The sequence below is a fragment of the Lucilia cuprina genome, chromosome 3 (assembly GCF_022045245.1).
Source record: "Lucilia cuprina isolate Lc7/37 chromosome 3, ASM2204524v1, whole genome shotgun sequence".
Taxonomy (NCBI): domain Eukaryota; kingdom Metazoa; phylum Arthropoda; class Insecta; order Diptera; family Calliphoridae; genus Lucilia; species Lucilia cuprina.
The window spans coordinates 51,773,673-51,801,265 of record NC_060951.1 but is presented as its reverse complement, the minus strand read 5'-3'; the positions used below and the strand labels follow the sequence as shown (position 1 = coordinate 51,801,265).

Genomic DNA, 27,593 nt, shown 5'->3' with positions numbered 1-27,593 from the left:
CGGGATGAATTGTTTGTACCCAAATAAGTATTACGTACAAAATGAGAAAAAAAGTACACAATTTTTGTAAAGTTGTTAAACAAATTCGATAAAACATTTAATGTAACTGTTGAAATTTATAGCGTACCCACCTCAAATTTCTCTCCCATTTAAATTTGAAAAAAAATAAAATTATATTAAGTACAGGTATACGAATTTGTTGTTATTATCAACAGCGATTTAAAAATTGGCTAAGATAATCAAATCAAAAGAATTAGCTATAAAAGCTACTAGTCTTACGTCAGTTCATATAGTCTTTAACGGTACAACGCTCAACGAGTGTTAAACGGTGTGTACGCAAAAAAATGGCTCGACATATCCTGACGGGTGTGTCGTTGGCACTTCTTGTGCTGGTTAGTGTTACTCTAGCTGAGGATTTATCGAATAAACAATTGACTGCTGGACAGTCTCCATTCAAAAGTGATTTAGCATATGCATTCTTTGACATCGGTTCGCAAATATCTTCTGAATATGGAAATGTTACAATTTCAACACATAAAACTTACGACGATACCCAGTGTGATACTGATATTGCCGCTGTATTAAATGGTCTACGCAATTACGATGAATGGGCAATTGAATGTAAGCAATAAAAAAATATTTAATTATTTATTATATTTAATATGTGGAAAAGGCAAAATTTAAATGAAAAAACATTATTCTCCATTGTTATTAAAAAAAATGTGATATTAAAAAAGTTCTATTTTAAAAAGGACCTACAACTCAGATTTACTACATATTGTGTTATACATGTTACTTAAATAACAATGTTCCTTAACTTAAATAATTTAAAATTATATTAGTGAAAACAAGCAAGAGTGTATATTAAAGTTATACATCTTATTCATAACAATTTATCAAAGGTTTATAGAACAATTTTTGATACCAACATGTTATAAATATATATTTCCACTATTTTACAAATCTTTTTACACAACATTTTACAGTGCTAAAAACTCTAGTAGAATTTTGATTTTTAAAATTTGATTAATTATTAAAAATTATTTTTATGTCCATTTCCGAATCCTTCGCATTTATTAAAATCACAAGATTTGGAATTAATACATATTCAAAATAGATATTTAAAAATGTATTGCTGTAAATCTTTTAATTTAATACAAAAATTTACAATACAAATCGCAACCTTGGTAATAAATATCACAGATTTTAAACAAGGCTAATTTGATTTACAGAACGTTAACTGAAGCTTATCTTTTATTTTGCACCTAATCTCTATAAATCAAAAATTCCTCTATAAAATAGTATTACGTATTTTTGAAGCATAATAAATTTCCCCAATTAAAGATTATTGACTTATTGGTATTAGTAGATTTTGAAGTGGATTTTTAAAGATTTACAATCTGAATAATAAAAACACAATATTTTCGAATGAATAACATAAATAAAAACATAAAATAATCCAACCTTAGGGGTGGAATATTTTTTATTAAATTATTGCATTTTTTAACTAATATTTTTAACTTTTATTTATTAAAAGCAATTTTTTCTAATCAATTGATTAATCTATCACAAAATTTGAAATTCATACGTTCAGTTTAGATAATGGTATTTGCGCAATCTTTAATCTTTAAATTCATTCAAACCGTAGAATGATTTGTTAGCTGTTAAAATTATTTTTAGCAAATTATTTTTATTTTATCAAGTTTAATTAAAAAGGACTACAGCGTTAGTAGAAAAATTTATAAATGTATGTTTAATTAATTTTCAATTTATTAAAAATGTTTTTTTTTTTTACTGAAGACATCTATATTTAAATTATTTATCCTTTTTATTCCAACTCGAACAAAATACTCGAAAATAAAGACAAACTTTAAGAGAAATGTTTAAATAATAATTTTAAAATAAAAAATATAACATTTTCAACCATTTATATATTAATGATAACCTTTTTATTTTGAACAAGTCGAACCGGTTCCGTGTATATATGTATATGTTTCATACCATATACATACAAAAACCGACGTTAGATCATAGTGAATATTTTAATGATTCAAAAAATTATGTTTATGAAAGATAAAAACGTCCTTAAAAACAATTCAAAGGAATCAAATCAACTAATATATCAAGGACTTTAAGAATTAATCCTATAAATGACATCTTTAGAATTAAGAAAAAGCGAATTAGGGAATAGATATGTAAATGTTATATATTTTTATTTTTTAATAATTTATTAAAAGTTTTTGTAAAAAATTTATATATTTTTTTCCTAAATATGTATATTTACCTTACCTTCTTAGATCCCGATTCATGGGGCCGTTTACCATTTGGTCTTATGTGGGGACATACCATTAGCATGGGTCAATTTGAAGAATGTATTGCTGCCACACGCATGGTATCTGAAAATCATGAAATTAGAGGTCAATACTGTTTGGCCAAGGTTCCCATTAAGGGTTTCATGAGCAAACTCAACAAACGTGATGAATGGAGCAGAGCTATTAGTTACAAACGCAAAGATCCCGAAGCTTTTGAATTGGGTGTTTGTGTACCTAAATCCTGTTCACCCGCTAAAACTAATGAAATCCTAAAGGAAGTCATTAGAACTTACTATGGCGAAGAAATTACCGCCAATATGATTAGAGAAGATTTCTGTAAGATTGATGAACCTATTGAATTGCGTGGCATTGATATATTCGCCATGTAAGTGTACTTTTAATATTGTACATATTAAAAAAAATAATAATTTTGTTTTAATTTTTTCGATTTTAGTGTTTTTATCTGCTTTATTGTATTCTGCATGATTACCAGTTCCATTTATGATTATATTCAAACCAAAAATAAACGTAAGTTTGTAGAATCTGTAATGTAAATGTAATTTTCTAATCGTTTTCCTTTTTTTAATTTAGAACCTAAAAAACCCTTGTTTTTGGCTTTCTCTGTCCTTACTAATGCTCCTAAGATTTTCACTGTCAAGAAAGTTGACAATCCTAATGTAATTCATTGCCTTAATGGTATTCGTTGTTTCTCTATGATGTGGGTCGTTTTCGGTCATGGTTATATGACTTTCTACGACTTGCCCCACATTAACAAAAACAAATTTTACACCGTAAGTTTTATTGTCGATCGTTGAGATTTTATAATAATTATTAATGTTTTTTGTTTGTTTTTAATTTTCTAGTGGGTTGAAACTCCATACTCTATGTTGGTACAAAACGGTTCCCTCTGTGTCGATACTTTCTTCTTTATGTCTGGTTTATTGATGTTGTGGGGTGCTTTCCGTGAAATGGAAAAAACGTAAGTTTTAAAATTCATCTTCATAATTACTCTTAATGTTCGATTTCTTTGATTTAAATTTACTAATTGATTTATCTTCATCCATTTTCTAAAAATTTCTTTACAGCAAGGGTTATCTTAACATTAAGATGATGTACTTCCATCGTTATATTCGTTTGACCCCAGTGGTCGCCGTTGTTATTTTATACATAATGTCTTTGTATAAATACTCTGGTGCTGGTCCCATGTGGATGAAATTGGGAACACAAGATAAACGTTGTGAAGATACCTGGTGGGCAACTTTATTGTATGTCCAAAATTATGCTTTCCCCTACAAAATCGTAAGTAGTACAAATATCATCACTTTCTTGAATAAAATTTAATAACAATGAATATTAATTTCAAATTTCTTAACGTATGATTAGTGTATCAGTCAATCTTGGTATTTGGCTGTCGATACCCAATTATATGTTTTATCTCCGCTCTTCCTTATTCCCTTATGGAAATGGGGCAAGAAAGCCTTAGTTCCCATTGTCATTTTCCTTATTTTATGCCTGGGTTGTACAGTTGCAACATTTATGTACAACGACTTTACCCTCTTCCGTGTACAAGATAATCAAGTTGATTTACGTCAACGCCTTACCTATTATCCCACCCATACCCGTATTCCTACCTGGTTGATTGGTGTTATCTTTGGTTACTTCTTGTTTACCAAAAATCGCGGCCGTAAGATTCCCATGAAGAAACAATGGGTAATCACTGGTTGGTTGTTGGCTTTCGGTGTTATGCTTACCGATTTGTGGGGCCCTTACTGGCGTATTCGTCCTGAAAATCCCGACTCTCCCATTTATGAAGGTGCCATCTTTGAACCCTTGAGTCGTACCTCTTGGGCTCTTGCCATTGGCTGGATCGTTTGGGCCTGTTACAACGGACATGGTGGTATCATCAACGATTTCTTGTCATGGGGCTTCTTTACCGGTTTCAGTCGTTTGACCTACTGCATGTATGTCATTCACAGAATTGTTCAGTTGGTTAATGCTGCTCGTTTACAAACCGATACACACTTTTCGGATTACGATGCTGTAAGTACCAACACATCAACATATATAAAACATCTTATATAGATTTATGACATTTGCATTTTATTTTGAATATTTTTAGATTCTTCGCTGGTGGCACGATTTCGGTTTAACTTTAACCGCCTCCATTTTCGCTACCCTCGCCTTTGAATCACCTATTTTGGGTATTGAAAAGGCCATCTTTGGACGTGGTGATGCTAAACCCAAGAAGATTGAACCCACCTCAGCACCAGCTGATGCTGTACCCGCAGAGAATCCCAGCAAAGCATAAGTTTTTAGAAATCAACTAGTCTTATATTTGTTTCGTGCCAAAAAAATGAATAGAATAGAATACACAAATTATATTTTAAGTATGTTTTGTGTAAAGTAACGAATTGATTTTAATTTATTTATACAATGGATGTTAGAAAAAAACAAATTTTGACCGTATTTTTATTTCGTATTTTATACGACCCTTATTTATTAAAACTTAAACAATAATACTAAGAAAAAATATATTAAACAATTTTTGTATTAAAATGTAAACGCATTTTTTTTTTTTTTATATTATATCACATTTACTTTACTACAAACATTTCTCGATGACGCGAGAAATGTTCCCCAACTCAGACCTGAATTACGACTCAATTATCAATTCATAAAATAATTTCATACAACAATAACTTTAGTGGATTTCAAAGTTGAATGCAAAATATAAACATTTTATTTCTCTTATTTAACAAAAAGTCAGACTTATATACAAGTTGTCATTATTTTTAAATTTAAATAATCTTATTAACAATTGAAATACAATAATCAATTTACAATTCTTAAAAGAATTACAGGTTCTTACAATAAATCTTATTCATTAAGTCTAATTTTTTTATTTCTAAATAAAACCAATAAACCTCATTAGAGTATTAAAACAAATAAAATAATTTTATATTTTTATAAAATACTACAAAAATAATAAATAAAATTATTGTCCAATTCGCAATCGATGTCGTGTGATTATATCGTAGTATGTCGTTATTTATTCATTATTGATTTGTTTTTTGTTTGGAATAAATTAGTTTTATATTTATGACATCAATTGATATAACAATACGGCACCGATTTTGAATAGAACAAATAAATTCTGTAAATAAAATACTTAAAAATTAAAATTACTTCCCAAATAGAAGTACATATATACAATAGTTACAATTTTCCTAAAATTACTATTTACCAAACGGATTATGATTATTATTGTTATTATTATATATAGGACTACAATTGGGACAAATGCTTTTGTAAAATCCCACTGTGCCACACTGATGGCATTTTGGTGATGGTGTATTTATGTTGCGTAATTTTGATGTCAAAATTTTGTTTGTTGTTTTACCATTAATAGGTGCAATTAATTTTGTTGTCAACAGCGAGGAGTTAATACACTTTTCAGGAATATTATTTAAAATCACAGCAGTTGAAGTTGTAACGACGCTAGATGTGGTTGTAAGCGATGTTTGAGGTATTGAGGTTGATTGAGTTGATAAAATAGTTGGTACTTTTATGATAGTTTCAGCAGTGGAAACATTTGAAGAACTAATATTAGTATTGTTTAATGACATAGTTTCTATTGGCTCCTCATTGTTTTTTGAGTTTATAATATCATTTTCTTTTGTTTTTAAACCCAAAAATTTTTCTGGAAATTCTTTCATATGTTTGGCTCTTTTAAAGCACACCTGTGCAGTATGATTGCACTTACGACAATAAGAGCAACGTATTTTTAATTTTTTTGTTACATTTAATGACGTTTTATTACATTGGTTGTCGGAAGATGTTTTGTGTGTTATTTCTGATTGTAATTGGTTGATGGTTCTTATATTAAAGCCTAGTAGTTCCAAAGAGGCAATGCCATTTGTTACTGGTTTTACAACTGAGGGAGATTCAACATCATTGTTTATGGCATTCATATTCATTTCTGATTCATTAATTATATTATTTATTTGATTCATTATATCCGAGTCGATATGAAAATCTTCGTGATTTATATGTATTGCATTATTTGCGGTTTCAGTATCGGTGTTTATAAACTCTTCCTGTTGTGTTGGGGCGTCCTCTTCCTTAATATCAGAAGGCATTAAATCTTCAGTTCGCCTTACTTTAATTATAGGATCTCTTTCAGGATCTTCATTCTTTTCCGTGCACATAATCGTTGACTGATTACTTGGTTCTTGATTAACAGAGTCCTTATTGACATTATTATTTTGTGTTACGGTTTCTGTTGCTGTAGAGCTAGTATCATTTATTACATTATCATCTGTAGTAGCAGCCATTTGAACACTATCCAATTTAATTAACTTTAATTGTTCTTTTAACTCTTCTATATTACTAATATCTACAATTTTCACTTTATTTTGTATTTCATTTGGTAATAACGCATAAATTATTTGTAATTTATTTTCCTCCCTTAATTCAGGTTGGGACAACTCATTAAACAATTCAATTTTATCATCAATAAAATCATCCTTAGTCTCATAGTCCTCATAATGATGTTTCAGTATTTCCATATAGACTACATGAGCTGGCCTTCGTTTGGAATATTGATTTTCTAAGATCGTTAGTGCTTCCGACCAAGTATTTAAATTTGCTTTTCTACGAAGCCACCACGTATGTGCTTGATCCAACAATAAAAATTGTAGCTCTTGCAAAGCTTGTTCATCGCCTATACACTTTATTCTTTTATAATGTTCAATATATTCTATAAAATTATGCACTTTCTTTCCATCATAATCGCCTGAAAAACGCACAGGACAATCGAGTAATGTATTAAAATTTTTAATCAAATTTTTTAATATTGCATTTATACTGGTGGTTATGCCATCCATTGTTATTTGCTCATCAGTAAATTGTGACTTTATTGGACAAATTTATGTAATTATTATATAAACAAACTTTTTTATTTCTTTTATTCAACTGCAAAATCACAATATTTTTTTTATTGGCAAAATTTATTATAATAAATATTAAATATAAAAAAATAATACAATAAATAAATATTACAAAAACAAAAATCTGACATAAACATGAAATGTCATTCTGAGGAGGATATTGTATAAGGTGGTCTTTTCAATCCACTAAAAGTAAATTAATAAAGTAGCATCACTTGAACAGCTGACTATTTTTTAACTATAGTTTCTATAGAAAAATAAAATTAGTTGTCAAAGTTTGTTTTGAAAATTTCTAACATTGTTTATGTCGCCATTTTTAAATTGTGTTTTGGTATTTGTTAAAATTTGTGAAAAGTTGAAAAAATGAATTAAAAGTGGTTTTAAAGTAGTTTAAAATTGATATGAATTGTATACTATATAATAATATAATTAAATCCTTAACCCACCTTAAAGTATACCAATCGGCTTAGAATCATTTTCCGAGTCGATTAAGCTATGTCCGTCCGTCTGGCTTATATGATCTATTATGTTAACAAAAGTCGACAAAACTTAGTTTTATAGAACTTTAAATGACGCTATCGATTTTTGCAATGATCGGGCTTCATTTTACCCTTCAGAAAATGACTTAAAGGTCAAAATTCACTTACAAACACTAATAACACTTTTAAATTCTACATAAATAATATTGAAGAAGACTTAACTCCCCCTAGCAACATTTATAAGGATAGGGCCATATTTTGCCCTACTCCTCTCTCTCTCTTTCTTTGCCAAAAAAAAGTAAAAATATTCCAAAATAAAGTTAACCAAATGCTTTATTTTTTTAAATAATCCCCATTTTTAACATACTTACTGACTGGTGTAGGGTATCATATGGTCGGCTACGTCCAACTATACATTCATACTTGTTATTGATTTGTTTTTGTTTCAAAAAATTTTATTTGAAAATTTTTTATGACTTACAACTCTAAAACGATACGACATCGATTGTGAACGGCTATTTATTTAAAGGTTTTTATAAGGATCTAAAATAACAGTAATAAAATTTTTAGAAATCGTAAAAATTACCTTTTTTTAAGAAATATAATTAAAAGTTACACAGTAACGGTTTAGACAACATAAAAAATAAAATAAAATAAAATATGTAATAATAATAAAAAACATTATTCACAGCCAAATTGAAAACTAAAATAAACCAAAAAAATGGACGCATTGGAAAAATAGTTTAACTACAAAAGGAAAGAAAGGGTATTTTAATGATTTATATATATAAAAAAATATTTCATTCACAATTTTATTTCGATTAGAACAAGCGATAATCTAATTTAAATTGGAAGATAATTCACAAAAAGTATTTTTTTAATATAGTATCGGTCAAAAACAAATTTAAATAAAAATGTCAAATAATAAAGAAGGCAGAATGCTTAAATTGGAATAAATATTAAAAATAAATTTCATATAAATTAAAAAAAATGTAATTCAGATTTTCATAAACTAAATATTATTGTTATTAATTATAACTATTAAAACTTTTTAAAAAATAATCGAACAATAAACATTTTTAATAATTTGTATATGTGTATAAATATATAATAAAATTAAATAACACTTTTAATAGCAATATATATAACTCCCTGAATTACCAACTTAAAATACTACAATTGTGTTTCATGAGTATATAATATGACAAATAAACACACTTTTTCGATAGAAGCGCCACCTGATATCGAGTAGTCAAACTACTCATAAATGTCAACACAATGACAGCTGTCAACTCGATTTTCCTTTCTTTCCGGTGACTGCTCCACAGAAGACGCTAAAGTATGTAAAATTCTTTAAAAAATCATTAAAAATCTTTACAATCATTAAACTAATATGTGAAAATAAATTTAAATTAAAAACAATATGAAAAGTGTATCAGTGAAAATTATTAGTTTGTGCGCAATGAAAAATAAATAATGGAAAAAATGAAAATTCCTACCTTGAAGGTAGGAGTTTTTTATGTTGTGAAGAAAAAGATGAATAGATTTATAAATAATGACGGAACATTATAATTACAAAAAACTAATTGGTGTTTTGTGTTCTATTTATTTGCAGGATGTTTATGCCAAAGGCTCATCGTGTCGCTATTTACGAATACCTCTTCAAAGAGGGTGTTATCGTAGCCAAAAAAGATACCCATGCTCCTAAGCACCCCGAGCTCGAGAGCATTCCTAACTTGCATGTCATCAAAACAATGCAGTCCCTCCACTCCCGTGGCTTGGTTAAGGAACAATTCGCCTGGAGACATTACTACTGGTACTTGACCAACGAAGGTATTGAGTTCTTGCGTAGCTACTTGCACTTGCCTCCTGAGATTGTTCCCGCCACTCTCAAGCGTCCCACCAGACCCGAAACTGTACGTCCCCGCCCAGCTGCTGCTGCTCGTTCCGGTGATGTTAGCAAGACTGGTGAAGATCGCTCTGCTTACAGACGTGCCCCCGGTGGTGCTGACAAGAAGGGTGATGTAGGCGCTGGTGCCGGTGATGTTGAATTCCGTGGCGGTTTCGGTCGTGGTCGTCCCCAATAAATAAGTTAAATGTGACATGGGTGATATTCAACCTCTGCAAGTAGTTTTTATAAATCTTTTTGTTCGTCATGCAACAAAGATGTTTTTCTATTTTAAAAGAAAATGATAAAATATAAAAATATTTAAAAGAAACAAAACAAACAACAAAAGTGTATTTTATATATTTCTCCACAAAAAAACAAAAAGTCAACAAAGTGAACATTTTGGATTAGTATCTGTTCAGATAAAAGAAATTCTTCATAGTTTGTGATGTGATTAAAATTATTTGTAAACAAATGATATCAACAAACTTCAGTATTTGTGTTGTGCATTGGAAAGATTAATATTTAACTGAAATTGTCAAGATTCATCAGATTTTTTTGACAATATTTATAGTTTTCAGTATCAAATTGCCAAGTTTTGCTTAAGGATTATAGTTTAAGCCATGCTTATAGAATATACTTAATATGAATAAGAGTAACCAAGGGGTTTGTTAGCTATACCTCGTTTAGCATTTCAAAATATACTGAGGGTTTTGAGGGTTTACTATGTAATTCGATTTGAAAGCAGAAACGTCTCAAAACTCTTTATGAAATCGTAATATAAAGAAATGCCACTGCTAACGTTTTGAATTTTCCCATTTAATATTTTTTATTAAAAATTTAAAACAATTTTCTTTAAATTACAAATCATTTCAAAAGAGTAATTTGTAATCGCAAATATTAAATTACAATATGTTTTGAATTTGGAGCAGATTTCAATTAAAAGATTTGTAATTTCGAGCTAGACACATAAGGAAAAAAAGTACTCGGAATTGTAACCAATGTTGTGTGCTTTACTTTGTGTTACTTATAATTTGATATATTTATATATAAAATCTGGACATGAAGTTGTATATAAAATCTGGATATGAAGTTTAAATTTTTAATAATTTTTTTTTTTGCATTACATCTTAATATACTTGTGATTAACATTGTATATGAGAACAGATAATTTTCAATGTTTAGATGAATTTTAAGCAAAATTTGTTGCTTAAAATAAGGATCATGATCTAGTGATGATTGGAATGGCCTTATACTTATGAATGAATTAGTAGATACATGTATTTGGGTAGCATTTTTTTAAAAAAACATTCGAATGAAGATTTTAACTCGAATTATTTTGAAGCTTAATAAAATAGTAAAACATAATTTATCTATGAAATAAAAAAGCTTTTCAAATAAATTTAAACATTTTAATTTCATGCCACACTTGCTAGAAGATTATTTGATTAAATAAGCTGGTTTTTCAAATACTAAATTAGAATTATATAAAAGATATTTGTAATAGATTTTTATAAAAACAAACTGGAATTATACATGACATTATCAATTCATTTTCAATTATATTTGAAGTAATTGTATTAATTTTTTTAGCCATTTACAATTATTTGAAATTGTAATTAAAGTTTTGTAAATTACAATTAAACGTAATTGATGTTTTCCATATTACAATTATTTGAAATTGGAATTTTACTTGTAATTGTGAATTTTGTTTATTTTAATTACATGTAATTTGTAATAAGAGGTACCTAAATTACAAGTAATTGTAATTGGCTACTACATTTAATTGTAATTAGCAAAACTTTAATTACAAGTTATTGGTCATTTACACACTACAAGTAATTGTTAAAAGAAAGTTTTTCTTTTAATTCTACTTTACAAGTAATGATCATGTAAAAAATTGCTCTGTGTTATTATTATCCCATTATTATTGGCTGTTAACTATAAGCCTTCTTGCACATAATGGTTCTAATTCCGTAGCTATTTTCCGATCGATTTTGTTAAGTAAATTCGATTTTTTTATTCTATAAAATTGTATCGAAATTTTATAAATGTTAACTTTCACTGAAATGAAAGATAAATTTGAAATTTGAAATTTTGATTTTTATTTTTAAAATTGCCATCCCACTTGTAATTTCTATAATATATTATAATATATATACCTACTCTAAAGTAAACGTATTTTGTTTGATTAAAGAAAATTTAGAAAACCTGTTATTTTTCTAGAATTATTAATTAAATTTATGTTTTAGCTATTGTACAAAATCTTTAAAATTGATTATAAATTTGAAATTAATTTTTTAAAAGTATCAGAATTCCCCAAATTTTAGCTTTACTAACAAAAAGCAAAATAATATTGCAAGTTAAATTAAGAATATAATATGTATTTGTTTTAATATAAAAATTTAAGATATGTTATAATTAAAAAAAATATCTAAATGTCAGCAATCCAGTGTGATTGAAACATTGAAAAGAAGAAGCATGCTTGAATACGTGATTTTTTTAATGTATACACACAAACCTCAAGCAAATCAGCTGCGTAAAGATGTTTGTTTAGTGCAGCAAGTCAATTTTCTATTAAAATTTAAATTAAATTATTTAAAAGAAAAGATTTTAATTAATATAATCACCCCATAATAAATGTCTTTAAATACATACAACATGGCAAGTGACGACGAACGTTTTGCTGATTATAACGAGGATTCACGATCCAATAACTATGAACAGAATGCCTATGATAGTGAAGAAGGTTCGATTTTTCTTTTATTTTAAAGAATAAAATTAAAATAATTATTTTATTAAAAATATAGATACAGATGATGCTAGCGAAACAGAATTCCGCAATAATGGAAGAAGTCAGGGTTACAGCAGTGCCTCCCACAATACAAATGGCACGAACCATGAACTAAAGGAACAGTAAGTAAACAATTTTACAGGGTGTGTGGTCGATTTTCAGTTTTGATTATTTTCGCCTTAGAATGTATCAACATAAGTTGGCTAGCTTGAATAAACAATTGGAAGAATTGAAAAATTTATCACATCCAGAATATATGAAAAGATTAAAAAAATTGGAAAATCAGTATAAAGAACGCTTACGGCTGAATGAAATTTACCGAGATTATCTACAAGAGTGTGTTGAAAGAGACTACATATTGGAAAAGAAAGCTGCACAGAAAGAATATGATGAAAAGAAGGTATGCTTCAATAAAAATAACTATTGAATAGTTTATTAAATAATTCTTTTAATTTCAGATTGATCTTAAGGATAACATATTAACAGATTTTGAAGAACGTAGAAAGGTTATAGAAAATGAGAGATATAGTCTGGAATTAACAAATGATTCAATGGAGGTAAAAAACATTAATTTACGTTAACATATAATTAAAGTTTTTGAAATTATATTTTTTTTTGACATAGATAAAGCCTACCATTACAAGAAAACTTAGAAGGCGACCGAATGATCCCGTACCGGTTGTAGAAAAGCGTAGAAAACCGACCACAGGACAGTTATTGGTGTATATGTTGGATGAAAAGGACATAGATAATGATCTAAAAACCATTCAAAGAGGCAAACCTCTTACTCCTAGTAAGTTTATTACCGGACATGGAAAAGCTGTGTTTTTTCAGTACTTTTGACAAAACCAGTTACTAGATTGGCTAAGACGAATCGATTAATTAATTAATAGACATTTCTATAGGCTACTGTATAAAAAGTCAGCCAATAAATTAGTACAATGATTAGTCATTGTACTAATTTGTCTGGACTAGTCAAAATATAAAGAAAAAAACTTCCCATAATTTTCCATGCCTGTTGTGTAATATGTAAATAATTCAACACATTTATTTTTTTTAAAGCTCTGCAACAAAATGGCATTAGCAGTTCGTATTCATCAAATAACCACCAACAAAACTCAATTGCTTCCGATAATGGTTGTCACTTTGTTGAAACTCGCATAGAAGATGGAAAATTACTGTATGAAAAACGATGGTTTCATCGTGGTCAGCAGATTTATGTAGAAGGAAAAGATTTACCTAAATTTGCTGCCACAATCACTGCTATTGGCAACGAAGTGGTAAGTAATTTAAAATGTTTCTATTAACGAAATCTGTATCAGTATTAATTAATTATTAAAACAGGTATGGGTGAAAAAAGTAAACGACAGTAGTAGCAGTAAAGTTAAAATAAATATGTCTCATTTAGCTAAGGGCAAAGTAACGATAAAAAGACGTGCCAATTGATGACAAGCTGTAACGGAAATTCCTGTTATTATTGCTTTGACTCATCCTTAAATAATATTAATGTATTTTAATTCAAATCTATTATAAATAAGACATATAACTTTAGAAAGAAAATTATTTATATGTAGTTGCTTCAGCTGTAGTTTGTACGTATGTATGTAAATAGCATTAAGATCATATAAATACAACATACAAGTACATAAAGTATCTTGTAAACACTAATTATAATTAAATATAAACCGTTATACAAGATTAAGAAAACAAAATTATATATAAAAGATAATATACTTTGTAATTTGTTTTTTTAAATACACAACATAAAGTTTTATGAAAAATTGTCCAGTTTTTGGGTTATAATTTAAATATATGTATATATTGTTAAAATATCAATACAAATAACATAAAAACAAACTTTTATATAAATACAAATTACTAAACATTGTGTTTTAAATCGCTTCATATAAGAAACAACAAATATTATTAATTACATTTATGACAATGTAGTAGTATGAGGAATTGGGATTGTTCATTGTAGAATGAAACTATTGCTATGGCTATATTCCAAAATTTATTTTGTAATTAAGCCAGCTAAGATTCTCAAAATGTTAGTTTTTTATTGCTCTTTAGCAGCTAAGTTCATAAATTCTGCACAAATTTCTTCATTAATTTCTTCCACACCTGGTATATTTGACATGACCCAAGTATCGTCCGTACTTTCCAAAGTTTCACAGCATATCGGGCAAGTTTTATTATTAACATTCCTAAAAAGAAATTTTAATTAAAAATATTATTGCCATTTGAACTCTAATTTAGTATCTTTCTTAATTACAAAATTTTGTTGTCATTAAAAACAACCAAACATTTTGAATTTGTTGCTTTCAATATAAAATAATTAATCCAATTGAATTTTGACTCTTAATAATTAAGTAAAACACAATTTAATGCGTGGGAGTTTTAAGTCATTGGTCTACTGCTTACCATTGCTCTATACAGGGCGTACAAAAGCTATGCGTACAAGGTAAAATAACTTCGGTTGAACGATCTAAACATATAGAACACTCGTCTACATGATCGTTGTGAGAACAAGTTGATGTCGTTGGACTACTTAAGCCGCTGCCACTGTCAGTGCTACTGCCCAAAGCACTCATAAACATTGAAGCGGTAAATTGTTGTGGCAAGTTTGTCGTCATATCAAGATTATTCGAATGTTCCTCATCTTCCGGTGTTGATTGAGAGCCACGTCTTATGTCCTGCAACCAGTAATAGTCATATAAATAAATGAAAATATCTGTAATGATCATATAGTTACTCTTTGATTTTCACTTCTTACTAAACTTTCCAAATGCGACTGAAAAGTTTTAAATACACATAAGAATTGTTTAAGATTCAAAAATTTATAGGAATGTATTTGGCGTGTCTGGGGATCCACTTTAATACAAGCTATTTTTACGGTCGCTTTCCATAACAATGAAGTGTCAGTACCACGTTTAATTAAAAATACCAGTTGCTTGCCATTGGGATCAATACATTTGCGAGAACTACGTTGTGAAAATAGAAAAATCAATAAAATTATACAATTATTTTAATGAAATTCAATAATGTTTTTACAGTGTATTTAAATTATCCAGACATGTTTTAAAATCCTCGTAAGTTAAGGAATTTATTTCCGATAACACTTTAGTGTGACGAACGACCTGCATATGGACACTATCCACATCAGGGAGAGAATCCGTCAAACTTTGATTCTGACCCATTATTTGTTTATCAATTTGTTTTAATGTTATATTTATTGTTCTTTAAATGTCTAGAAAATATTTAAGAAATGTTTTTCATTTTGTAAATTTATTGTTCTTTTAAATTGCGTTATTCACGGTCCAATTAGAAATTTTACTATACGAAATGTTTTGCGAAATTGACAATTTGTTTGTGTACATCAAGATATTAACTTCTTTGCGAGTGTGTGTTGTTTATAAAAACAATGAATGTGAGATAACATGCTTGATGCAACAAAGCTTGACAGATTAATGAAAATTACAAGCAAATGCTAACAGAGTAATATATAAATACAAAGTGGTCAATAATTTGTATGGAAAATATATTTGGTAAACATTTGATAATATACACAAATAATGAAGTCAGTTATTTCACTTTATTTACATACATAAAAAATAAAAGTGAAAGGTATGGCATCTCCACGTAAATTATATATTCAAATGAATATGGCAACCTTGATAGTTTCATCCGTGCTTGAATTAAGTTAAATGTGCTTGAATGCGCCATTTGTAACTGTAAAATAAAATGTATATGATTGTAGAACAAGTGTAGTGTTAAATTTTAAAAAGTGAAAATTTAAATAAATAATAAAAGTGAATTAAATACTATTCTATAAATAAAATAGTGGAAACTAAAACTTAGTTATTGTAGCAGCAGCGATAAGTGTAAAACTAATTGTAGTGAACGTGTTTTTAATACAAACTGGTTCTTGTAATCGGCGTCATCTTATTTAAGGTAAGTGCATTTTTCTATAATTTTTTATATTTTCTATTAAATATCCATGTCTGAATATAAATCTACTAAGATAGTACTTGGAACTCAAGTCTACATTTCTCATACCTATCTTAGCCTCACGACCAGAGTTTTGCCTTAAAGAAAACGTACCTCTACATTATTTAGTTAACATGTTAGTACATTTTTTATTTATTCCAATTGTAATAAAACAGTTAAGCTTCTAAACGTCCCGAATTTTGCAAATATTTAGATTTCGGTTTCAATTGCATCATTTTGAAGATTTATGATCCTGAAAGCTTAACTTTAATGATAATTTCTTTATCAAGTATTGTCGTGAAAAGAGTCATTATACCCTACACCACCATAGTGGGGAGGGTATTATACGTTTGTGCTGATGTTTGTAACATACAAAAAAAATGGTCCAATACCCACCTTAAAGTATACCGATCGATTCAGAATCATTTTTTGAGTCGATTAAGACATGTCCGTCCGTCCGTCTGGCTGGCTGTCCATGTAAACCTTGTGCGCAAGGTACAGGCCTCAATTTTTAAGATAAATTGATGAAATTTGGACCAAGCATGTTTTTTGGCACAGGGACGAAGCCTATTGAAAATGGTTGAAATCGGTCCATTATTTCACCTAACCCCCATACAACCGTACCATCCGATTTGAACTTTTTATGCCATAATTACATCAAATATTCTATTATCTCTCTAAAAATTGGTACAAAAAAGTTTTATATAAGTATAAATGACACTGCAGATTTTCGTAAGGATTGGTCCTTATTTGACGTCTAAAATTGACTGGTAAACATTTGTATCGCAATGAAACTCAACAAAACTAACTGTTATTTTAAAATCCTTTTCCCAAATTTACCGAGGATCGGCCCATATTTCACCTATATAAAGCCTCATTTAGAAATTTTGTTTTTTTATCAATAAATTGCTTAAATATTTTGGAATAATATTCAACATAAGTTTCTTTATAAAAAGTAAAAATTTTTAAAATATACTCATGGTGTAGGGTATTATATGGTCGGCCATGCCCGACTATACTTTCCTACTTGTGTTTCTATAAATTTGATTGCAGAGGGGTGAGCTGAATATGTAGGCTAAGTTTTCGAGAAAATTATACGAGAAAGTTTGAATTCTTCAATGTGGTTAAGAAAATATAACTTTACCACTTTGAATTTTAAAATACCTAAGAACTATTTTGACTATATGCACGAAATTCTATGGATTTTTCAATTTAAAAAAGCTGGATCAATATAATGAAGGCGATTAGTCTCATCTCTGTCCTTTCAAACGAGAACACTTTTTATGAAAACTTGGATACCTATATTTTTTAATATTTTTGTAACATATATAAAAGCATATTATCGTTTATTCATTATATTTAAGAACCGTTGGTATAAATGACCTACATGCGATTTCAGGCATTATACAGAAATACAGCTTGTTTAAAGCTTTTCAATATAAAACAGTTTTGATAAAAAATATCACATATAACCATTTTTTCAATTCGAGCGTTTATTTATTTTATTTTATTTTATTTTATTTAACAATATTCAATAACCTAGCCTATAGGCCATAAGCCTATAAGTTTTGATGCCGATTTTAGGTGTTTCATATACATAAATGTGTATGTGTGATGGAAAATATTATTTATAACATTTTTTTTAGAAATTTATCAATTGAAACTATTTTTATAATAGAAGCGATTAAGATATGTTCGGCTGGATGTTGATGACCTTGTTCGGTAGCAATTTCTAGTTATATTAATAAAATTTAGACCAAACGTACATAGGAAGCCTATGAAAATGGTTGATTAATCGACCTTCCGATGTATTCTTTTTAGGCCATAACTATGTCAAATATACTACTATCTCTCTAAATAAGTTTAACATAATGACAATGCCAATTTTTGCAATTATCGGCCCTTAATAAACAAACTTGAAAAATGTCTTAAATGTCCAAAAGTGACGAGTTTTCATATAAAAACGGATTTTTGTAAATATAAGTGAAGACAAATTTCACAATTTTTTCAATTTGTTTGTTTTTTTTTGGGGGGGGGGGGGGGTTTTAATATAAAAATCTATTTTTTGAGGGGAAATATCACAAACTTTCGCTTTTTGGGCGTTTTAAATAAAAATCGATGTTTGATTTGAATAGTAGCTTAATGTAGCTTTGAATAGTAGCTAATGTCCTAAGGTCTCATAAAAACGACGATATATTATTAAATAGATTTATTCATAAATAAATAAAGTAAAAAACAAAGCAGTACATACGTATCTATATGTATATCAGTTGTTTTTATTTCATTTTTTTCTCAAGTACAGTTTTTTAATACTTATTCTTTACATTAAATTACTTTTTTATTTACTATGAAAACTTATTAATTAGATTAAAGAAAAAATAATGTTAATTTTAAATTTTACTTAAAGTTGGGTTAAATAAAATAAAAAGAACTTCAAGTAATTTTATTTATTTGAGCAATTTAGCTGTAAGTAGTTAATAAGAAATTTTAAAATATAAAATTATACTAACAAATGGTTGCACTTTACATTTACACATTATTATTTAAAATACATACAGTAATCAGTCTGTAGACTCATTTTAATTGTTTATTTATTTTTCTTTATAAAAATTAAAAAAATCTATTAATGAGACTACATTGCGTTTTAAATTATGGCCTATTTTTAGAAAAAATAATAAAAATATATAATCATAAAAACTAACTAAAAAGGCATTGATTATATGAAAAGCACTTGATTTTTTTTAAATAAAGAATAAATACAAAAATATTAAACGTAATTTTTAAAATTATTTTAGCTGCACTTTGTGTGGGATTTTCCGTAAAAAATTGTTTAATTATTAAATACATTTAAAAATATTTACATTTCTTTTATAAAAAAATACTTAAAATAATAGAAGAAAAAATAAATGAGATTTTCATGGTCGTTTATATCTTAAATCTAAAAATAAAATTTACAAGCAAAACTAAAAAAAGAAGTGTTGTATTAAATAAAAATTATGATAAAAGGGTTACAAAGAATATTTTTATTTAAAGTTAATTTTTTTTTTCAGGGGTTTTAGAAAAGTACTATTATCACAAGTTTGAAAATGTAGTTTAAACATATACATACACATTTATTTAGGTTTTTTTCTTTTGAGTGAATTTGCAGTTTAATTGATCACACACTCTTTTTATATAATATAATATTATTTTAAAATTAGTTGACATAGTTGTAGGACTTTCAATCTGAATTCAACTCTATTAAGTCCCAAAATTATGCTTAACGGTTATTTCGGTAATACATACATATGTATAATATTTAATGTGCTAATGTCCAATATAACTGCGAATCTCTATAATGTAAACAATTTCAAAGTGATTGCTATATTTTTTATCGTTTTTTTTTATTGGGGATTTTCTATAAATTAAAATTCAAAAACATATAAGTTAAAATTGTATACGTTACAATAGCGACACTACATGTAATATTTAAACCCTTTCTTGCTTTTGTTTATGGATTTTTGCAAATTTTTTATTTAAACATTTATATAAACATCTGATCGTTTTAAATACTTAAAAATTGCCATTTTCTTTGTCTGAAGAATAAAAATACTAAAATATTTCCTTTTTTCAGTTGAATACAATTCTTTGACCGATATGAAATAAAGAAATGGATATATTTTGATGCTTATTGCTATTTTGAAGGATAAAAATGTTTTGAAGGCTAAAGCTAGAAGAGGGTTTTTATTCATTTAACTTATTTATTGTTTTTAACCGCTTTTAAAAGACCATAACTAAACTAGTTAAGTTTAGAGTAAAATATCAAAATTAGTCTTAAATTTTTATTGAATATACAATTTATAGTTTATTCATATAAAATTCCTATTGAGAACCATTGCTAAAGTTTTGTATATTTTCTGGAACTATATATTCATAACTCTTTATTAGATTTGGATGAAAATTAGTTTTTGATGGCAATATATTCATCTGTGATGTAAACTTTATTTTATGTGTAATATTTCTATCTTAAAAATTGTATTTGTAATTTTTATACGATTTATATTTACCAAAATATGCTTTAAAATTCAATTATTTTGATAACATCTTTTGCGGCAAAAAAACTTCAACAGAAGATATTTTTGCAAATATAAAATATATCTCAACAATTTCAAACATTTTTTCGGCAAAACTATCTTCAAATTGCTACTTAAAATTTTGTCTTAAAAAAATGCGAATTGTAGGGAAAAATCAATTTCTTTTAGTTTATAGTTTTGATAGATATTAGTTTGAATAGTAATAGAGTCAATGATATTCTTTCTATGGTACGGTTCTGGAATCAGTTATTTATTTAATTTTGACATTTTTTAATAAAAATTACGAAACTAGCTGTTGTTTAGAATCAATGTATAATTAGTGTCAATATTTCATATAATGGGTTCCACAACTAATTGTACAACTTTACTAGTTTAAAGGTTGCTTTTAAAGAATGTAATGTGGTTCTGGTTGCACATGTTCTAAAATAAATTAATATAAAACAAAACCTGAAATTTTTCCTCTATATCTATTATGTGATTTTTAATTAAAATGATTGGTAGAGGTTTTATTGTTTAGTTCTCACATTAATTTATTCCTTTAGATTGGTATTGTATTTAGCAAAATATATTTATAACATGTACATGCAATATTCATTTGTAATAAAATCTTCTAATTTGAAATCTGAATATTTTTTATGTAAAAAAAAAAATAACAGAATTCTAATTTAATATAAAATTTTAATTTTCTAGAATAATACTTTACAAATTTGCATTCATGTCAAAATGTTACTTTTTCCCTAAACTAATTTAGTTAGGGTCAATTAGGGGTAATATGAACACATTTCTAAATAGGTCAATTTAAACGTACGTATTTTTATATCATAAATATATAATACAATTAAGCGTTAAAAGTTTTGTCTTTCACTTTTAAAAGCTATTAAATGAAGCTTATTTTTTTATTTAACAAATAATCTTATGAAAGGTTATTCATCATTTGATTCATTTAGAATAGCTTTTAAAATTTTTCAAATTTGAACTTTGTCATAGTACAGTTTACTTAAAATTTTAACTATAATTACACATGTATGTACCTACATAGTTTTACAAAAAGAGAACTTATAAAAACATTTAATAAAATTAATTAAAAAAATAATGGAAATAAGTAGATGAATGCTATTATCTGGTACCATAATTATTACATACATATACTTTAATGTATACTACATATTTAATCAGTTTATCGTTTTTTTGTGTTACTTATAGATAAAACTAATAATTTCGTTAGATCTCTTAGGTTAAATACTAATTAAACACTAAAAATAAATAGGCAGACAATTTCATTTAATTTTTTCACTTATAAATAGAATATGATTTTTGTTTTTGTTTTCTCTCTTAATGATTTGTAATTATTTTATGTATGGATGTGTATGTGTGTTTGTTTTTAGAAATAAAATTTAATCGATAACAAAATATACGTACATATCATCTTTATATGTACGTATGTTTATACTTAAAACTCTGTAGATTGTCAGACAAAAGATGAGAAACCAGGCAGTGGTGCTCTCGATCTGGCCATATTATTAACAATAATTTGACCACCATTGAGACTCATCACTGCACTACCTTCAGGTTCAGAGTCTGTGTAACTGGAATAATTGCGTACAGGTTTTTGTTTTTTCCACGACTGTCGCAGGGAATCGTTAACATTAGCATAGTGATTGACAAATGAATGAGGATCTGAGCGTACGCTTTCATTCTCACTTTCCGAATGCTAGAAAATAAAAAGAAATTTTTGCGTTAATATTTTCAAGTTTTTTACAAAAAGAACACATTTTTTTATACTAGAAGAATTTAAAAATTGGTCGATTAGTCTAAAATTTTGCATTCATTAATAAAACTAATGTTCGAGAATTCAAAGTTATGTTAAAACAATATTATGTCTTAAAAAAAAAGTAAATTTTCAAGATTTTCGAATTTGACCTTAAAAATTGGCTTCTAATTGCGTTATAACAGCGCGATGTCGATTTTGTTTATTAAATTTATTTTACATCGCCTGAAATACGTTTATATTGGCTACAAAATAAATATTTAACTTCTGTTATATCTTGAAAATTCCTTGATATATATTAAGCTAAAGTAAAAACTATAAATGCACAAAACAGTTAATTTTTAGCTACATTTCACTCTTTTAAAGTAATTTTTCACAATAAAAGCTTTTTAAGCTAATTATATAAGTTATAATAATTATATTTTTTAACTTACCTGTGATGCTTCCGATGAACTAACTTCTGATGGTTTTTCTGTAACACTGCTATCATCAGGATTTTCATCATAACATTTAAGACTTTCTTCATCACTATGATAAGCAACTGAGGCAGGTGAAGGTCGTGGAGGACTTTTACCCAATTGTATATTAGGTGGCGGACGATTATTTGCTTTACGTCCCATAGTACCCAAAGTACCTCTGCTTAAAGTACCGACACTATTTAAAGTACCAGTACCTACACCATGCCTTGATCTATATAATTCTAAAGCTAACTCCTGACGCTCATCAATTGACATGGCCATAGATTCTTCTAAAGTTTTTTGAGCTTCTTCTGAAATATAAATGTGGAAACTCTAGTTGCACTTAACAATTTGGTTATTTTTTTGAACACTTACGTTTATATTTATAACTTTTGCTCTTAACACATAATACCGATATAACCATAATGATTATAACAATAGATGTGGCAGCTAGAGCAACCATAAACCATGTTTGTCTGTAGAAAGGTTTATGCTGCAGATAACCATATTCCAAATGTAATTTGGATGGTGTTAATATGGAATCCTTTGAGTAGACGGGGAATGATATTCCATAACGATTATATGCAATAACGCGGAATGTATAGGCAGTGGATGGCAACAAACTTTGATAACTGACCGTAAAGTCCTGTATTGTGCCGGTGGTCGTTTTCGTAATAGTCTCCCAACGGGAGTCGTCTAAGTAAAGGGAAAAATGTATATTAATAAAAAATTGTTAGAAGTGATAAAATTTATTAGTTAATGAGGCCAACTACAAGGATTAGATTATTAGTTCAAAATTGGTTTAGCTATATAAAAATACTTGGATTATGGTTTTTAATAGACTACAAATAATATTCCGTTTCGAGACCAATACTTACAAATAAATGATGGTTCTCCTCTTTCTATAAAAGCAGGTTTAATTTTTAGTTCAGCACACCAAAGTTAAATTTAGAAATAGGAAGAAATAAAAGGTTTTAAGAAAATAAATAAAAAACCAACAACCAGCATTTTAAAAGTTTTATAAATAGATAAAAATTCCAAATATAAAAAACTTGATTCCATAATTTGTTTTTGTAACCAACGTAAAAGTAAAATATGTATTAACTAATTAGTAAAAACAAAATAAATGATATACAACTTATCGAATATGTAATAAAATCATTTGTTATTTTAAAAATAAACCATAAAATTAAGCCAAATTCCAAAATATATCCCTATAAAACAATATAAAATACTCACCTCGTTTTTTAGCTTCAATATAATAACCCAATATGGGTCCACGACCTGATGGTCCATTTAACCAGTGCATTTCTACACTGGATAACGTTTTAGATAATATTAAGTCTCTAGGTGCTACCGGAGAACCCTCTTGAGGACCAGTTGTCACATTCTCACTAACTGCTGGTCCATAATCAATAGTTTGTGCACGGACGGTAAATGTATAGGTTACTTCTTCTTCCAGATTTTGTACCATTAAGCTGGTACCAGAAACTTTTTGTTTAACTTGTTTACTGAATTCTGTAGCAAAAAGAAAGGTATTAGAGAAATCTCTTTTAATTGAGTTTGAATACTAAAACTTACTCTCATTTTCCTCTGTAGTCTCGTATGTAACTAAATATCCTAAAATTTCTCCATTTTTAAATTTGGGTGCATCCCAGGAAACTTTTAAAGATTGCATTGTAATATCTTCAAATCTTAAATTTTGTGGAGCACTTGGTAGACCTTGCAGTGTTTTGACGGTAATAGGTGATGATCTAGGTCCATCACCAGCTGGATTAAATGCTAATATTTGTATACGATACTCAGTAAATTTATCTAAAAACACTAAACTGTGAGAAGTAGCTGTGGCCGAAACTACCTCAATTTCTTCTTCCCATGTTTTACCATCCTCTAGTTCTTGCGGAGAATCTGTTACTAAATAGAATATTTTGTAACCCAAGAGATCGCCATTTTGCATACTTTGCTTAGGGGGTTTCCATCTTAAACGTACTTCAGTACTAGAAATTGGGGCGGCATCTACTGCTCTTGGCTCCCCTGTAGGTACAGCTTCTCCTACGTATACTGCTACAGGTGGAGTAGCTGGTCCAGGTCCTTGGGAATTAAATGGTAGCACAACTATTTCGTAATTACGATCTTGCTGAAGATCGGATAAAACTACCGAATTAATATTAATACCCATAACATCTGTTTTGGGAGTAGTTTGCAAGGCAGTAGGAAAATCTGAGAGTTGCTGATAGAGTATACGATATCCTCCGGTAGTGGCATCACCATTCCACATAGATGTTTCTAAAGCATTCCATTGTACCCGCACTGATGTAGTAGTTATGGGAACAACTTTAAGATTGGTAACTGAAACCGAAGGAGCTGCAGATAGAGTACGAACTACAATACTTTCTCTACTAAATGCAGATGGTCCCAAATCATTGGTGGCTTGTATACGAAATTGATAAGTGGTATGAGGTTTTAGATTTGTAGCGGTATACGAAGTTAGTGTAGGATCCACCCGCTCCGGTAAAAGACTCCAGGGTCCGTCATTTTCACGCATTTGTACAGTGTAGTATCTTAAAGGTGCAAAACCATCTCTACCTGGTGTCCAGCTAAATGTTATCTGGTGAGCTTGTATTTGTGATCTAGATATTTGAGGCATTGAGGGCGGCTGTGGTCTCTCCCGATTATTTGTTGTATAAACTAATACCGAGGCGGTTTTACCCCATCCTAATCTTGTTTGAGCTGTAACACTAAATATATAATAACGTTCTGCTAAAAGTTGGGTAGCGCGGAAGGTACGATCGGATGGTGAAAATTCTCTGCTATAGTTTAAATTCGAGCTACCATTTAATGAGTAAGTAACTTGATAGGCTAAAATTTCACCATTTGGATCTTCAGGAACATCCCAAATAATGCGCGCCGTTGAAAATGATACATCTGGAAAACTAACATTCGAGGGGGCACCTGGAGTATCTTCGAATGTTTGTACCCTAACGGGTGGGGTACTTAAGGCACCATCTCCTAGTCTTGTGAATGCCAACACCTGTATGTGGTATATAACAAATTTATTCAATTCTGTCAAGGTTGTTGTAAATGAACTATTGTTTGATATGGTTTTATGTAAAACATGGCCACCACGATTTGTAGCAGCGTAAAACACTTTAAAACCATCAATTTGTCCATTACGATGTTGCTTCGGCACTTCACCCCATCTAACTACAATGGTGGTGGATGATGTAGCGTTGGCTTGAACATCCAAGGGTCCATATGATGGTACAGCCTCTCGAGTTCTTTCTACAGCAGTTGCACTATCACGTGAGCAACCCACATCATTACAAGCATTCATGACTATTTCATAAACCGTCCATTCTTCTAGACTTTCCAAAACATGAGAGTTGGCAGTGTGGTCTTCTATAAGCACACTCTTGGGTATAATTCTGTTTTCGCTTTCAATTTGCTTATAAGTAATGTTATAACCACGTGGATTACCAAACCACTCAGTTTGTTGTAAAGGTATCCAACGTACTCTCAACTGTGTGGCTGACATAGCTCTTACTGTCACATTAAATGGTGGATGCATTGGTCGGGCCTGAATAGTTTGGAAATCTTTGGTAGGTTCTGAAGCTTTTGACGTACCTACTACATTGGTAGCACTTAAACGCAGACGATATTGGGTAAATGGAGTAAGACCGGTTACAGTTAAAGTTTCTGCATCTGGATCAGATATTTCGCAAACTGTAAACCATGTTAAGTTTCTAGCCGTTTGAGCCTCCACTTTCCATTTAGTTATCGAGGAGTTACCATCAAAACCTGGGGTAAATTGCAAAACCACAGAGAAGGCTTCAATATTAGATAGAGCTAGATTTGTAGGAGGTTCAGGTAGGACGGGTTCAACACCAGATTGTATAGTAGCCGTTTTAGGAGGACCACCTCCAATGCGAGTCCAAGCCCTTATTTCAAACCAATAATGGGTAGTAGCTTGTAATTGATTCACCACTAATTGTGTGTCTTCAGCAGTAAGGTTTACTGACTTCATAGTTTCGGGGCGATCTTTAACCTGATGACGAACTGTATAACCCGTCAATATGCCATTAATATTTTTCGGTGGTGCCCATAAAACCTTTACAGATCTATCGGAAACTTCATCAAAATGTAAAGCCGTTATTTCATCTGGCACATCTTCTTTAGTTTTAACGGGTACACGGAAGCTTCTCACACCATCGCCTGGATCGGTAAAACATAAAACAGTTATATTATAATCTTGATATTTCTCTAAACCATTGAGTATAGCCGTCTGTTCCGCTAAGGGATCTAGCAAACTAGGTGGTACTGTTATCATTCTTTCCTCAATTTCCCGGTCTTCACCGTCTATAGCTTGATAACGCCAAGCTTGTATTTTATAGCCTTGATTTATACCATTAATTTGTTGAGGGTTTGGGGGTGTCCAAGTAACTCTAACAGCAGTTGAGTTAATAGCTTGAACCTTAACGTTTGTAGGCGGAGCTTCGGGTACACCTTCTTTTGTTTTAATCTTAGCACCTTCATTATAAACACCAACACCCATATTATTGTAGGCAGCAATTTGTACCACATAGTCCTTCCAGGTTATCAATTCTTGAATCAAGTAATTTCTCTGAGCCTCATTAGTAATATTTTGATACATCCAGGGAACATTGTTATAACCATATAAACGATAACGTATAATATAACCCAAAATCTGACCATTACGATGTTCTTCCAAAGGCGGTTGCCACTGAGTTATAATTTCCGATTGTGAACGAGCTGAACCCACAAATCCAACTGGAGGTCCAGAGGGAGCTAAATATTTCAAAAAGATTTTATAGAAATTAGTTTTTATTTATGTAATTGGGTGTTTTTTTACTAATTGTACAAG

The 27,593-nt window shown here is 29.0% G+C and overlaps 6 protein-coding genes across 19 annotated transcripts in view; 3 read left to right on the top strand and 3 right to left on the bottom strand.

The window, feature by feature from the left end:
- The first annotated feature begins 275 nt into the window (after positions 1-275).
- LOC111680918 (nose resistant to fluoxetine protein 6) lies at positions 276-4,864 on the top strand. Its single transcript, XM_023442630.2, has 8 exons — positions 276-621; positions 2,298-2,697; positions 2,767-2,840; positions 2,904-3,103; positions 3,176-3,291; positions 3,398-3,611; positions 3,696-4,352; positions 4,432-4,864. The coding sequence occupies exons 1-8, from the start codon at positions 345-347 to the stop codon at positions 4,618-4,620; spliced, it is 2,127 nt and encodes a 708-aa protein (XP_023298398.2). The 5' UTR covers positions 276-344; the 3' UTR covers positions 4,621-4,864.
- Positions 4,865-5,012: 148 nt separating this feature from the next.
- LOC111680921 (probable myosin light chain kinase DDB_G0279831) lies at positions 5,013-7,370 on the bottom strand. Of its 2 annotated transcripts, XM_046945877.1 has the most exons (2): positions 7,180-7,370; positions 5,013-7,107 (listed from the first exon to the last, which is right to left on the bottom strand). In XM_046945877.1, exons 1-2 carry the CDS (start codon positions 7,196-7,198, stop codon positions 5,549-5,551), a joined length of 1,578 nt encoding a protein of 525 aa, XP_046801833.1. In that variant the 5' UTR covers positions 7,199-7,370; the 3' UTR covers positions 5,013-5,548. The 2 variants fall into 2 exon arrangements, with proteins under 2 accessions (XP_046801833.1, XP_023298403.2); XM_023442635.2 differs by having other exon boundaries at positions 5,013-7,370.
- Positions 7,371-9,004: 1,634 nt separating this feature from the next.
- Positions 9,005-9,968, top strand: LOC111680917 (40S ribosomal protein S10b). The gene is made up of 2 exons (XM_023442629.2): positions 9,005-9,079; positions 9,356-9,968. Exon 2 carries the CDS (start codon positions 9,357-9,359, stop codon positions 9,825-9,827), a length of 471 nt encoding a protein of 156 aa, XP_023298397.1. The 5' UTR covers positions 9,005-9,079; position 9,356; the 3' UTR covers positions 9,828-9,968.
- Positions 9,969-12,140: 2,172 nt separating this feature from the next.
- On the top strand, positions 12,141-14,188 carry LOC111680923 (sin3 histone deacetylase corepressor complex component SDS3). Its single transcript, XM_023442636.2, has 7 exons — positions 12,141-12,377; positions 12,439-12,544; positions 12,606-12,822; positions 12,881-12,979; positions 13,047-13,215; positions 13,485-13,702; positions 13,767-14,188. The coding sequence occupies exons 1-7, from the start codon at positions 12,269-12,271 to the stop codon at positions 13,866-13,868; spliced, it is 1,020 nt and encodes a 339-aa protein (XP_023298404.1). The 5' UTR covers positions 12,141-12,268; the 3' UTR covers positions 13,869-14,188.
- A 31-nt stretch (positions 14,189-14,219) lies between these two features.
- Positions 14,220-15,876, bottom strand: LOC111680924 (RING finger protein 141-like). The gene is made up of 4 exons (XM_023442637.2): positions 15,477-15,876; positions 15,178-15,406; positions 14,847-15,118; positions 14,220-14,629 (listed from the first exon to the last, which is right to left on the bottom strand). Exons 1-4 carry the CDS (start codon positions 15,620-15,622, stop codon positions 14,482-14,484), a joined length of 795 nt encoding a protein of 264 aa, XP_023298405.2. The 5' UTR covers positions 15,623-15,876; the 3' UTR covers positions 14,220-14,481.
- A 3,671-nt stretch (positions 15,877-19,547) lies between these two features.
- The window catches only part of LOC111680926 (protein sidekick), a 204,845-nt gene continuing 196,799 nt past the window's right edge, over positions 19,548-27,593 (bottom strand). For 7 of the 13 annotated variants that reach the window (XM_046946399.1, XM_046946402.1, XM_046946401.1 and 4 more), the window contains 6 exons: positions 24,293-27,517; positions 23,951-24,229; positions 23,590-23,613; positions 23,087-23,407; positions 22,688-23,022; positions 19,548-22,196 (listed from right to left, as the gene is read on the bottom strand). In XM_046946399.1, the coding sequence (XP_046802355.1) occupies positions 21,954-22,196; positions 22,688-23,022; positions 23,087-23,407; positions 23,590-23,613; positions 23,951-24,229; positions 24,293-27,517 (4,427 nt within the window). In that variant the 3' untranslated portion in view covers positions 19,548-21,953. The remainder of the gene's footprint in view (positions 22,197-22,687; positions 23,023-23,086; positions 23,408-23,589; positions 23,614-23,950; positions 24,230-24,292; positions 27,518-27,593) is intronic. The other 6 variants (XM_046946403.1, XM_046946405.1, XM_046946409.1 and 3 more) reach the window with 2 other exon arrangements.

Coding starts and splice junctions, on each gene's coding strand:
- LOC111680918 (XM_023442630.2), top strand. CDS start 345: ATGGCTCGACATATCCTGACGGGTGTGTCGTTGGCACTTCTTGTGCTG. Junction 2,698..2,766: donor GGCATTGATATATTCGCCAT/GTAAGTGTACTT, acceptor TTTCGATTTTAG/TGTTTTTATCTGCTTTATTG. Junction 3,292..3,397: donor TTCCGTGAAATGGAAAAAAC/GTAAGTTTTAAA, acceptor ATTTCTTTACAG/CAAGGGTTATCTTAACATTA.
- LOC111680921 (XM_023442635.2), bottom strand. CDS start 7,198: ATGGATGGCATAACCACCAGTATAAATGCAATATTAAAAAATTTGATT.
- LOC111680917 (XM_023442629.2), top strand. CDS start 9,357: ATGTTTATGCCAAAGGCTCATCGTGTCGCTATTTACGAATACCTCTTC.
- LOC111680923 (XM_023442636.2), top strand. CDS start 12,269: ATGTCTTTAAATACATACAACATGGCAAGTGACGACGAACGTTTTGCT. Junction 12,823..12,880: donor AAGAATATGATGAAAAGAAG/GTATGCTTCAAT, acceptor TTTTAATTTCAG/ATTGATCTTAAGGATAACAT. Junction 13,703..13,766: donor CTGCTATTGGCAACGAAGTG/GTAAGTAATTTA, acceptor TTATTAAAACAG/GTATGGGTGAAAAAAGTAAA.
- LOC111680924 (XM_023442637.2), bottom strand. CDS start 15,622: ATGGGTCAGAATCAAAGTTTGACGGATTCTCTCCCTGATGTGGATAGT. Junction 15,407..15,476: donor CTGGATAATTTAAATACACT/GTAAAAACATTA, acceptor TTCACAACGTAG/TTCTCGCAAATGTATTGATC. Junction 14,630..14,846: donor ACGCCCTGTATAGAGCAATG/GTAAGCAGTAGA, acceptor ATTTCTTTTTAG/GAATGTTAATAATAAAACTT.